The sequence below is a fragment of the Triturus cristatus genome, chromosome 7 (assembly GCF_964204655.1).
Source record: "Triturus cristatus chromosome 7, aTriCri1.1, whole genome shotgun sequence".
Classification (NCBI taxonomy): Eukaryota; Metazoa; Chordata; class Amphibia; order Caudata; family Salamandridae; genus Triturus; species Triturus cristatus.
The window spans coordinates 1,453,926,831-1,453,940,247 of NC_140590.1; the positions used below are offsets into that span (position 1 = coordinate 1,453,926,831).

Genomic DNA, 13,417 nt, shown 5'->3' on the forward strand with positions numbered 1-13,417 from the left:
CTATTTGTAAAACGTGAGGCTGGTAGATAGATAGGCCTACCTACAGCCCAGGCCTAAAATAGGTAATATGTGAGCATGTTAAGTCAATGTTAATGTTAACTGATTTTTATATATATCGCTAATCACCGGCAGGTCTCCAAGCGCTTGAAAGAGAGTTACCAGAGGTCATCATGGGTCATGGGTCATGGGTGCATGGCCTTATAGTAGGCTAGTTAGGCCGTGTCTAGTGCCTCCTTAAACAGAAGCGTCTTAAGCTGTTTCCTAAATGGAAGGAGTGCTGGTTCCTTGCACAGGTAATCAGGCAGTTGATTCCAAAGTTGTGGCAGCTGGTTGGAGAATGCTCGGCCCCCGTTGGAAACGGTTTTGTAGCCTGGAGTGGCTAGACGCCAGGTCTCGGAAGATCGCAATGTTCGGCCCTGAAGATAGTTTTCCAGATGTTCTTTGATGTTGGCCGGGGCTTTGCCATGGATTGCCTTATGGGCGATACAGAGGCCTTTAAATCTAGCTCTCTGTTTGATTGGGAGCCAGTGTAGTTTGCGCAGCAGGGGGGAGGCATGAGACCGTCTTGGCAGCCTATAGATCAGTCTGGCTGTGTCATTCAGTACCACCTGTAATTTATTAGTCAACTTCTAACGGAGACCTATGTAAAGGGCATTGCTGTAGTCCAATCTGGATACAATCGTGGCTGATACGATCATTTGCAGCGAGGCGGTTGAAAGGAGGGGGACAAGTTTTCGTAATTGTCTCATAAGTCCTATACAGGTTCCGACCACTGTGGTAACTTGGTTGGTCATGGATATCTTTGAGTCAATTTTTATGCCCAGACTTTTTACAACATGCACTGGTGTGGGGGGGGGTCCAGCTCTTGAGGCCAGAAACAGTTGGTCCAGGGGTTATCTTTCGTGGGGATGACAAGTACTTCCGTTTTATCGGGGTTGATCTTCAGTGAGTTGGCGGTCATCCAGTTCACTGTGAATCCAAGGATTTTTTGTGCCACGTCTTGGGCATAGCTGGAGTTGTCAATCTGGAGAATGAGCTGGGTGTCATCCGCATAGTTAAAGACGCGGCAGTCCATGTGGGCAAGGGCTGTCACCAGGGGCTGAAGGTAGATGTTAAAGAGGAGTGGGGACAGTGCAGAGCCTTGCGGGACACCGCAGGTGAGAGTACCTCTATTTGATACCCCCTCCCCTAGCTGGATCCTCTGGGACCACTCTGTCAGGAAGGAGGCTAGCCACTGGTATGCCGGCCCATGAATGCCCAGGTCCGCTATTCGATCCAACAGCTGGGTGTGGTTGACCGTATCGAACGCCGCTGATAGGACTAATAAAATCAGGGCGCTCGGTTTTTTATTATCTGCCATGATTCTAAGATCATCAAGGACTGACAACATCACCAATTCCATGCTGTGGTGAGCTCTAAACACCGCTTGTCGCTTTTGGAGCAGTTGGTTATCCTCCACGCATAGAAAAGGGAGCTGGGAAATGGGCCTATAGTTCTTAGGGCTCGCGGCCTCAGCCCCAGGTTTCTTTAGAAGGGGGTGACCCTGGCTTCCTTCAGGTTGGAAGGTAAGTGGGCAGTCTCCAATGAGTTATTCAATAGGGCAAGAAGCTGTTTTTTCAGGCAGGGAAGGGCCATTTGAAAGATCCTTGGGGGACACGGGTCTGCGGGGGAACCTGATTTGGTGCGGTTCATCAGCTGTGTCAATAACATAGAGTCCAGCATAGGGAAGGTAGAGAGTTGGTTGCCAGAAGTGGGGGGGGGGGGCTGAATTTGGGTTAGTTGCCCTTGATTGACGGGGGTATTGTTAATCTTGGAGATGATGTCCCTGACTTTTTGGAGGAAGTAGGTCTGGAATGTGTTGCAGTCTAGTGGCGCAGCTGCAGATTTTACCTCCGATTGTTGGGTGAGTTCTTTCAGTATTCTGAAGGTCTCTTTCTGCTTATTAGGTGTGGCTCTGATTCTTGCCTCGTAGTACTCGGCTTTCCTGACAGTGATAGTTTTTTTATATTCAGTGAGAATGGATTTATTGGTTGTCAGTTCCGCCGGGTCATAGGCTTTCCGCCACCTCCTCTCGGCGTGGCGGAGGCTTTGTTTCATTGCCCTTAGTGTCTCATTGAACCATGGTTAGAAGGTGCTTTTAAAAGTCTTATTACTTTGGGGGTACAGACTTAGTTTGTGTCAGACACAGGAATCTGTGTACCATAAGCATCAGTGTCTTGTAACACCCATTTTGTGTTACTGTTCAGTGTAAACAAATGATGGCTCTCCTGCTGATCACATGAAAATAGGAACAACAATACTTGGCTATGACTGCTTAGTTCTGTTTTACCAAATGCCTAACTTAATTAAGGAGTAGCAACTACAGGAGGATACCCATAAACCCAGTAGAGACCCAGGTGGATAATAGGTAACATCCAACAATGTTCCAACAGGTATTATTTAGTTGGCAATTTATAAAAGATTATGCACATGATATGTTGCAAGAAAAAGACGTTTTGAATGGGGAGGAAAGGGAGAAAAGAAATCACCAGACAAGATTGAACGCGCAAATTCTTTTTCATATAATTAATTAATTGGTTAAAACAAAAGCACTTTGTTACATTAAATGTCCTGTAACCTGTTACAAAACTGTCCACAAGTGCTCGTGTCAAGGTGAACGGTGCAAGTGACAAGTGAGGTGGTATATACAGCAGCAGGACGGCGCAGAAAAAACAATAATATATAAAATGAACTCCTATTGGTGCCCATACATGTAATACAATAAGAGACAAAATTGGTATTTTGGGATCACGAGGATGGCGCCTTGAGTTGCGCTGCAGGGTCGACAGCGCTTCGGCCAGTATTGATTTTAGTTGTCACATTGTGTTGAAGAGGGAATAGCGAGCAATTTACAAAATGGAAGGAGTTGGTGTAGAAACCACTCTTGTAAAATGAACGGAGCATTTTTGTTTAATGTTCCAAATTGTTCCAGGAGATATATAACTGAAATACAGTTTTAGAGTCAGAAGCAGGTAAAACCTGGAGGTCACAAAAACAAAGAAAGAAGGGCTTTCACACCCTGGTAGACGAATCCCAGGGTATGAGAGCTATTATTTTTTGTTTTTCAGAAAGGGAGTTAGTTTCTGAAAAAATAAAAAGTTTGGTGTGCTGTCACCTAAAAGACCGTATGGCAGCTCCTTTGAAGCCACAGAGATCACTGCAGGGCCAGCAGTAATCTTTTAATTTGGCAGGCGGCAGTCCAGCCGGGGTGGCGGAGGAAGTCACCTCCACTATTCTGACCAAAGGCGGCCACTTGCCATGGTCTAAATCAATCCCTTAATATTGTCTGTATGTGTCTATAGTGAATTTGAGCATTTTCACATGAGCAGGGAAAATGCTTAGTTAATTTTTACAAACCTGCTTTGAATAACAACTTCTTTGCACATTTGTACATTTTCTGTGTAGTGTTGCCCTACTGCACAGAAAATGTACAAATGGGCAAGAATCTAGTGGTATTCAGAAGTCTCTGTAATTGACAGTTTCCTTCTTCAAATACCCTATTCTTATCAAAATGCAAAATCTACCAAGATGAAGAAAAATAGCTAATCAATCACACAATGGAGCAAGCATTCCAGATTTATAATATTTACTAATCTCTTATGAGTATTTGAATCACATATAGAGCTGGAGAAGAGGCATCTAGTCCCACAAGTGTAAACACATCCTTTGCCAGGATACCAGACAGCGGTGTGTTGATCAACTCACCCCGATTTGTAATGGCCTGGTCCCACAGAATCTTCTGCAAGTCTGTGGTCCAGGCTTCCTTTACTTCCACTGATGGTGCCTGGAGTGTATACGTGTCCTGGGACTTCCTCCGCCGGAACCATATCTCGAAGCAGAGCCCACTGCCCCCAGATGTATGGGTTAGGCCTATCTCTGAGGTCTGTCAAAGGGGAGACAGAAAAAAAGAAAAAGAGGGAAGCAGTTGAGAAAATAGACAGATGGGTGTTACATATTCTTTATGCACATCCTAAACAAAAACTGATCTGCTCATACAGCCCTCTGAATGGGATTTTGATTATTTGTAATTCACCAACAATGCAATTGTTGCATTTCTTATGCCATGTAACAGACTTCCGAACAATGTCTGTGGAGTGTTGAAGTTTCTCATGTAGCATCAGTGTTAGTAATGAAATGCCTCTTTTTGCATGATCACCCCCAGGTTTATGGACTGATGCTGTTGGTTTTTCAACTCCGAGGGTACTTTGAGTCCTGCTAAACAGGCCTCAGTACCAGTGTTCTGACCCTTAAAACATGTGTGCCTAATGTGTTTTCCCACAATTAGCATAAGTTAACTTACTTATACATCCTTAGTATATGTTACTACAGGTACTTAGAGCCTGAAAGTTAAGTGTCCCTTGTGGACTGTAGCACTTATTTTGCCACCACAAATGTGACAAAACAAACCGTGATACCAGTCCGCCATTACAAGCTGGCAGATCAGTTTTTAAACTGCTCAATCGTTTTTGCTATTTAAATCGATGGCAAAGACCAAACCTTTCTTTTTAATATCTATAAGTCATGCCTAGGTCAGGTCATCTGAGCCCTGAAAGCAGGGTGCCTAACATTAAAAAGATGGGCATACGTTTTATCAACTTTATCATGTCCCAACAGTTAAAACCCAGTATTGTCATTTTTACTGTGGAAAGGCTAGAAGCCCCATTGGCTAGTATGGAGTTACACGCTGACAACTCAGCAGGGCTAACTTCCAAATGGGACTACTAAATATGGCATCCCAAGGTATAAAACAAATTATTGCATTAAGCCTGACTTGTTGCTCAAGTTGAGATTAATGTAACATTTACACAAAGGGCAACTTTAGAAAGTTGCCACTTTGTTGCCCAAATCTTCCAGTAGCCGTTTTTGGTTGCACACACGCTGCTGTCCTCGAGGAAGCTTTCTGCCCTCTTGGAAAGAGGTGTGAACAACTCAGGAAAAGGAGGAAAGAATCTGCTGAGAGTAGAGATGCAATGTCCTCCTGCAGGATAGCCGGTATTGATGTCAACCCAAAAGGCGAGCTTCAAAGAGGGAGTCACCTTTGAAGGACGAATGGGAATCCATGGGCTGGTAGTCTTAAAGTCCTTGGATGGTGTCCCCTCATCCAGCTGGGAGACTGACAAGCCTTGGCCCCCAGTCCTGGTCACAGGCAGAAGTCTTGCAGAGTTTCTCCACCTCAGCATAGTCTGACTGGCTGCTTGACAGTTGACAATTTTGGGGGCCTCAAGCTACCCTTATTACAGTCCATTCCCAGTCACAACATGTTTAGAGTCTGAATCTTTGATGTTTATGCGGTGGGTTCTGCTTCCTTTTGCTGGGGGTTATGCTGGGGTTCTGCTTCCTTTACCTTGCCCTTCCCCAGAAAGCAGTCTGTCACAGTAGGAGCGACTCTAAATCGGTTAGCCCCACAGCACAGGCCATGGAACGAAACAGAGGTTCCCACCTGATTTTCAGTCACAGTGATATGTTTATCATAAGGTTACCCGAGTGCCTAAGCCCTACTCTTGATTATTCTCTTATCAGTCCCATCTCCTTCCTGAGAAGTGCCCAGGCCCCTTCCCAGTAGCCTCTCTCTAAATCAAACAGCACCCTTTCAAGTGAACTGAAGAGTCAGGCTCTCCCTTCCTCCAGTGTGTCCCACCCAGCTTACAGGGATGCAGCAATCCACAAATCTGGGATTCCTCTGCCTCCTCTCCTCTCCTCTTGTTCCTCCGAACAGCCCTGGGTCTCCCAAAATGGAATTCAAAGTCTTCCATATATTGTACCATTCACAGGTACACATATACCAGCACATGCATATAGCGTACATGCACTGTACAGCACTACATCCTTCATGTATTGTTCTATTCACAAGTGCACTTACACCCAGCACATGCATATCATACACACAAACATCGCACAGCACTACATTTTTCCTGTTTTATACCATTCATAGGCACACATTCACTCAGCCCACATATAGGACACATGTACGGCCCAGCACTAGAAACCAACCCGATGTTGGACATGGGTGAGTTAAGTACACTTTAGCGGAACTGTAAATGAGTGAGCCTGTAGGCCTCATGCCAGTGACATGGGTAAAAAGGACCTGTTCACTCCTACTGATTACTACATATGCTGCCACCACTGCACTTGTGCTGCTTCACTCCTGGTACAGTTAGTAGCTTTTCACCTCTATGGGGTAGCACTTTGGGCGTCCATCCCGCTCTAAAAAGACCGCAATCCGTGAGACAGGCCTATGTCATGGTGCACACCTACGATCCGTGTTCACCCATGGCAACCAAATTCCATTAGGGATCCATATCATTACAGCTGGGGTACTCAGGGCAGGGGTGTATTTTTATCACCATCCAAGGGACAATCCGAGGTTTCTGTCCCAACACTGTGATTTATTGTTTGTTTAAAAATTCATATGTCTGGAACACTCTGTTGGATTTTTGTTGTTGAGGTGTCTAGTCAAAGATAAAAATATAACCTATTTTTATAAATTGATGGTAGATATCTATCATGTTGTGTTTTCTTCTTATTCAACTGTTTTAAAAATTCTTAATGCTTTACATGTATTCCTTTGATAAAGCCTGACTGCTCTGAGTCACAGCTACCCAAGACTGAGCTACGTTTTCACAAATGAACCTGACTGGACCTGATAGAGAATTTCCCTGTATTACATGGTGAGGTCGTACAACCACACAAGATAATGAAATACTTTTCTCACAGTATTATAACCCAACTCTACCCCAGAAGCTTAGCGGAAAGCTGGGTACTACCAAATGTAGCATCATTAATGGAAGCAGTGTGGATCAAAGTCTGAATTCAAATCATTTGGCCTGTATGCTTTTGTTTCAGTGTGGATTGAGGGAGTAAGTTCAAATGGAAGGCTAAAATGGGGACAAGCTCTAGGAATGTAGTCTTTTTATTACAAAAAAAGGTCCTTAAAGAACAATTTATCATAATAATGAATATAGACTAGGATCAGTGCTATATTGCAGGATGTCCAGCCAGTCAAACAATTTATTAATTCCAAAAATTGTTAAGCATATTTGAGAGCACACAAAAAATATAGTGGGACACAGTCTTGCGTCCTACATATAAACAAAAGACAATTAAATTTGGACAATTAGCATTTCAGGCGAAAAAGAAGAAGCCTATGATCAATGGTGGTAAATATGACAAGCTTTCAAAAAACAGTATTCACACCCGTTTTAACACAATGATTTAACGTGCAAATATGTTTCAAAGATCGACGACGTTTCGATCCCCATCTTCTAGCCGCAAAGGAATGGTCTTACTCAATGTCATGTCTCATGAACTCTTATTAAGACTCAGAAAAAAGTAATGTGAATTCAAGAGGATGCGGTTAAAATGGATTACGCAAACAATAGGCAGGTGAGTCAATACTAGGAGCAGAGTGCAGAAATAATGAATGACGCTGCTAGTTTTTAGATCAAGTTATCTGACCACAGACATTTCCAGTTTAGCAACAGCAGTGATTTTTATCGCTGTCTGGATTTATGAAAGAACTTTTCTGGGGTCACTGAAATAGCTATGGATGTAGAACCTTATCTTTAAATTGCCCCACCTTCTGCTGACTACATTCCTAGTTTTGTAGTAAACAAGGGAACCAGCAAGGTAAATACGGACCTTGGGTATCAGCTTTTCATTACAAACAAAGGTCCTTAAAGAACAATTTATCATAATAATGAATATACCCTAGTATCAGTGCTATATTGCAGGATGTCTAGCCGGACAAACAATTTAATAATTCCAAAAATTGTTAAGCATATTTGAGAGCACACAAAAAATAGAGTGGGACACAGTCCTGCGTCCTACATATAAACAAAAGACAATTACATTTGGACAATTAGCATTTCAGGCGAAAAAGAAGAATCCTATGGTCAATGGTGGTAAATATGACAAGCTTTCACAAAACAGTATTCACACCCGTTTTAACACAATGGTTTAACGTACAAATATGTTTCAAAGGTCGACGACGTTTCGATCCCCTTTAGCACAATATTGGGATCATCATCAGGACGGTATGATTACATGCTTGAATTAACATACTGCCTGTTGAAAAGGAAGGAAAGAATAGAAAAAAGGCAGAACAACAACATGGACATGGAGCTGAAGGTGAGCTCCTTTCAAGGAACCCTGTACTTGCTGCTGTAAACTATTGTTTGAACCATGCAAAGGCAGTGATTGTGGGGGTATAGTGGAAGGCTATACGCTGTGAACCATGTGTGAATACATGGTTTGAATGAATTAGCGGTCTGTCCAGTAGTGGAGGAATTATCAATACAGTGGAGGGCAAGAGGACTACGTGTGAGTGCATGCAGGTATGCGCGTAAGACTTGCTGTGACCAATTCAATTGCGGTTCCAATCAAGTAAGTAAGCATGCCGTGAGGATAGTGTGTGCGCGTTCTTGTGGCGATGCCCAGAGGCAGAATGCAGGCTTTAAAGGAAGCGTGTGAAAACTTAGCGGAACTGGTGTAATTAGGTTCAGCCGAATGAGCCGTGTGAGAAGGACGGTCTAAGCATTAAAAACGGCTGTGTTCGGAAACAGATATTTGGCTAGAAGCAGGCGGTGTAGCTAAAGTTAATCCGGCGAAAGCGTGACGCTGGTTAAATAACCTGTTGCTTGAATGCGGCGTGGACCTAAAAATACGCCGTAAGGCAAGGACGGTCTATGCGTTAAGGCGGCGGTGGCCGGACACTGATTAGCTATGCGGGATGCCGGCGGTGTGACTAAAGTAAAATCGGTGAAAGTGTGACGCTAGTTTTAGGCAGATTAGCGCGTGTCAGCTGACCTTAAAGTTGTATTAACGGCAGAATCCTCGATAGAGGGTAGTCCGTAGAGGAATTGGATAGACACGTTGAAATAAACGCGGTACTGTAGCGGAGTATCTGTTATCTAAGGTGGAAAGAATGCGGAGGTGTTTTAAAAGCCGGGCCGGGGATGCCTAAATAACCAAAAATGTCAAAAGTGCCGAGACTTTACCTTCGCTTTTTGAGTCTGTTTGATACGAAGGAGATAATTCAATTTAACAAGGACATCGATAGGGTTCTAAAAGGGAAACCAAACGTAACCTTAAAACAGATCCCGGTTTGGCCTGGCAAAATGTACGAGTGGGGAAGCAAAGGCACTTACCTGTGCGAGGCAGCAGGATGGCTGGGGATGGGGAGATCATGAGCGCGATGGCTGTAATGTGCGGTGATAGTGGAGGCTTGTTATAAAGGCATGCAGCACACGTGAACTACGTGAATTGGAACAACCAGCTCAAGACATTGGCTAGTACTTGGAATTGACATTGCAACTGAAACACTTAAAACACTGGTTGAAGAGATTAATGACATTGAAAAACAACTCAAAGAATCTAGCCCAGTCGTTGAAAGTAAAAAATTACTCGACCAAATCCAAAAAACAATGGATGATTTCCGTAGACTAGAGCAAAATAAAAAATCAACTAAAGTTAAAAAAGACATCAAGGCCTACAGTGTAGAACGCACTTACCCATACCTGCAAAAAGATTTCTATACTAATAGGATTTACACTAATCCCCAGAATATCAGGCCTTGGGGACGTTTCAATAGACAAAACAATCTGGTCGGATTTTCTGACACATCTGTTGATTCGTCTGATAGCTCAGATTCTGGCGAAGGCCCGAGTACTTCCAATCGTAACCCAGGTGCTAGTAATTGTTTAGGCAGGGGCCAAAACGAAACACCCAAACGAAGTCGAGTGAAGCAAGCCCAACGCTGGTACAATCAGCCAGGCGAACGCCAGACACGCCAGACGTTTTATCAATGGTGAACACAAACAGCATTGAGTCTGGGCACTCTCAGATTATACCAATCTTCAATTTATCCAAATGTATCCTTGCTGAATCTGAGCTAACTCTCCTTAGTAAGGGACTCGCTTTTGTACCGACTATTCATCTGAATTTCCTTGAACTCCACACTGAGTTGTTGATATTTTTTAGACGTCTACGTCTACATGCTTATTTTTTGCTGAACCCCACACCTACTAATACCTCTAACACACCCTTTCATCCCCCTTCCACCTTTTCGCCCACTTCTAGTATGATCCCAGGTGAAATCGCGACATTTGAAAAAGTGGTACTAAAGGATCTCACCCTACTAGAAGATAAGAGACGTTTTATTCCCTACAATATATTGCTTGAAGAGAAGAAAGCTATTGAGTCCATCAAAAGGAATGGTTCACGTATCATAAAATCTGCAGACAAAGGGGGTGGCATTGTGCTTCAAGAAAAAGATGCGTACAAAGCAGAAATTCTACGCCAACTTGCAAACACCGATAATTACTGTAGACTGCCTACTAATCCCACCAAGGAACTGCAGGACCTCATCACACAGATCACGACAGAAGCATTAACAGAAGGGTTCATAAACAAAAAAGAATTTCTCTTCTTAAATGTCAAATCACCCAGAATACCTGTGAGATACACACTCCCAAAGGTTCACAAAAACCTGACTAGTCCACCAGGGCGCCCCATGGTTTCCGGTTGTGGGTCCATTCTGGAACCCTTAGATCAATATGTGGACTTCTTTATAAAGGGATTTGTACCCAAAACTGCATGTTATATGAGAGATAGCATGTCAATGATAAACCTAGTTGAACACCACCCGTTCAACCCCACCTCAGACCTGTTGTGTACAATGGATGTTGAATCCTTGTACACCAACATTCCCCAGACCATGGCCATGATCGTCATCCAGAAAGTCCTTGATTGTAGGCCTCGCCCACATGCAGTCCCAACATTGTTTATACTCCGACTTTTAGAACTTTGCCTCACTAGGAACTTTTTTACCTTTGGCAACAAGTTCTATCAGCAAGTGAAGGGCACGTCCATGGGGGCTGTTTTTGCCCCAAATCTGGCAATATTGTTCATGGATCACCTTCCAACCCCTTTTTTTTCAGGAGTCACGTTATGACGCAGATACAAAGATTACATTTTTCTTATCTGGTACAGTAATAAAGACACACTACATCAATTTGTACACTGGCTGAACAATAACTGCTTAGGTCTGACATTCACCCTTACCATTGACCAATCGGCCATTGCATTTTTGGATCTCACTATCTACCACTCTGATGGTGAATTACTCACGAAGCTCTATAGGAAAACTACGGAACGTAACACACTTCTATGCTATAAAAGTAACCAACCCAGAGCACTAAGAGACTCTCTTCCATACTCCCAATTCTTACGCAATTGCTATGCAAAGGAAGACTATTTTCATGAGGCTGCTACATTATCCACCAAGTTGAAAGCATGTGGATATCCAAAGAGACTGGTATGTAATGCACAGAAACGGGCATGGTACTGCCCTAGAGAAGTCTTTTTGTCTCCCAAAGAGAAAGTCAGTACAAATAGAATAGTGTGTGTCACGCCATTCTCTCCTGTATCTAACCTCATCCGCAAATCAATCCTCAAACACTGGTCTGTACTATATGCGGGCAACCTAAATATAGAACGCCCTCTATTCGCTTTTTGGAAAAGCATCAACTTAAAAGATCACCTTGTGAGAGCAGCACTACCTAGCCTCAAACCTAACGTCACTCTTGATGCACATTGGGGGTTGGAGCCATTGATTGGTCACTCAAAATGTGGTAACTGCAATGTATGCGATTTTACAATAGAAGGCAAGACTTTCAAGTTTAACAATGTTGTAGTAAAATCTCGCACTTTCTCTAACTGTAACGCAAGCAATGTAATTTACCTTATCCAATGTCCCTCCCCAAAGATTTACATTGGACAGACTACACAGAAGATAAAGGCTCGGATTGGACAACACCGCAGTAGGGTGAGATGCAAAACACCTAATGCTCAACTAGTTGAACACTTCAATCTTGTTGGACACACTGAGGACGACATCAAGTGGACAGTCCTAAATGTTCTGAAACTACCCCGAAGAGGAGGTGATATGGCTCAACTGCTCAATAAGGAGGAACTGAAAATGATTATCCGTATGGACAGCATCAGAAACGGATTAAACAGAAATGAAGATTGGACCTCCTTACTCTAAATAAACAATCATGTATGCTGATGAACATTATTGCACGACCATGTTACTAAGTTTATTTGTCAAGCCTCTGCAAAAGTGAATTTTAAATACCTGACATGTGGTTTTATGAAATGTAAATGACTACTACTCCTTTAAACAAACCAATCATGTATAGGACTCTTATTTCCTAAATGTATTTTCCAAAATGCTCAATTTTTCATTTAATTTAAATGAGGCTTTCACCCTCCTCGCACCGACAAATCACTGTCAAAACCACTGTACTTGGTCTTTCCTTTATGTTCCCCAAACCCCTCACCCAATATGGCCGCCACCAATTAGCGTAGTTCACGTGTGCTGCATGCCTTTATAACAAGCCTCCACTATCACCGCACATTACAGCCATTGCGCTCATGATCTCCCCATCCCCAGCCATCCTGCTGCCTCGCACTGGTAAGTGCCTTTGCTTCCCCACACGTACATTTTACCAGACCGAACCGGGATCTGTTTTAAGGTTACATTTGGTTTCCCTTTTAGGACCCTATCGATGTCCTGGTTAAATTGAACTATCTCCTTCGTATCAAACTGACTCAAAAAGTGAAGGTAAAGTCTCAGCACTTTTGACATTTTTGGTTATTTAGGCATCCCCCGGCCCGGCTTTTAAAACACCTCTGCATTCTTTCCCCCTTAGATAACGGATACTCCGCTACAGTACCGAGTTTATTTCAACGTGTCTACCCAATTCCTCCACGGACTACCCTCTATCGAGGATTCTGCTGTTAATACAACTTTAAGGTCATCTGACACGCGCTAATCTGCCTAAAACTAGCGTCACGCTTTCACCGATTTTACTTTAGTAACACCGCCGGCATCCTGCCTAGCTAATCAGCCTCCTGCCACCGCCGCTTTAATGCAGAGACTGTCCTTGTCTCACGGCGTATTTTTAGGTCCGCGCCGCATTCAAGCAACAGGTTATTTAACCAGCGTCACGCTTTCGCCGGATTAACTTTAGCTACACCGCCTGCTTCTAGCCAATTATCTGTTTCCGAACACCGCCGTTTTTAACGCTTAGACCGTCCTTCGCATACGGCTCATTCGGCCGAACCTAATTACACCAGTTCCGCTAAGTTTTCACGCGCTTCCTTTAAAGCCTGCATTCTGCCTCCGGGCATCGCCACAAGAACGCTCACACACTATCCTCACGGCTTGCTTACTTACTTGGAACCGCAATTGAATTGCTCACAGCAAGTCTTACGCGCATACCTGCATGCACTCATACGTACTCCTCTTGCCCTTAACTGTATTGATAATTCGTCCACCACTGGACAGACCGCTAATTCACTCAAACCATGTATT

General features: G+C 43.5%; 1 protein-coding gene across 2 annotated transcripts in view; it reads right to left on the bottom strand.

The window, feature by feature from the left end:
• Positions 1–13,417, bottom strand: part of KIAA1755 (KIAA1755 ortholog) — a 483,080-nt gene that overhangs the window by 66,548 nt on the left and 403,115 nt on the right. For both annotated transcript variants that reach the window (XM_085619206.1, XM_085619204.1), the window contains exon 19: positions 3,745–3,922. In XM_085619206.1, coding sequence (XP_085475332.1) covers positions 3,745–3,922 — 178 coding nt within the window. The remainder of the gene's footprint in view (positions 1–3,744; positions 3,923–13,417) is intronic.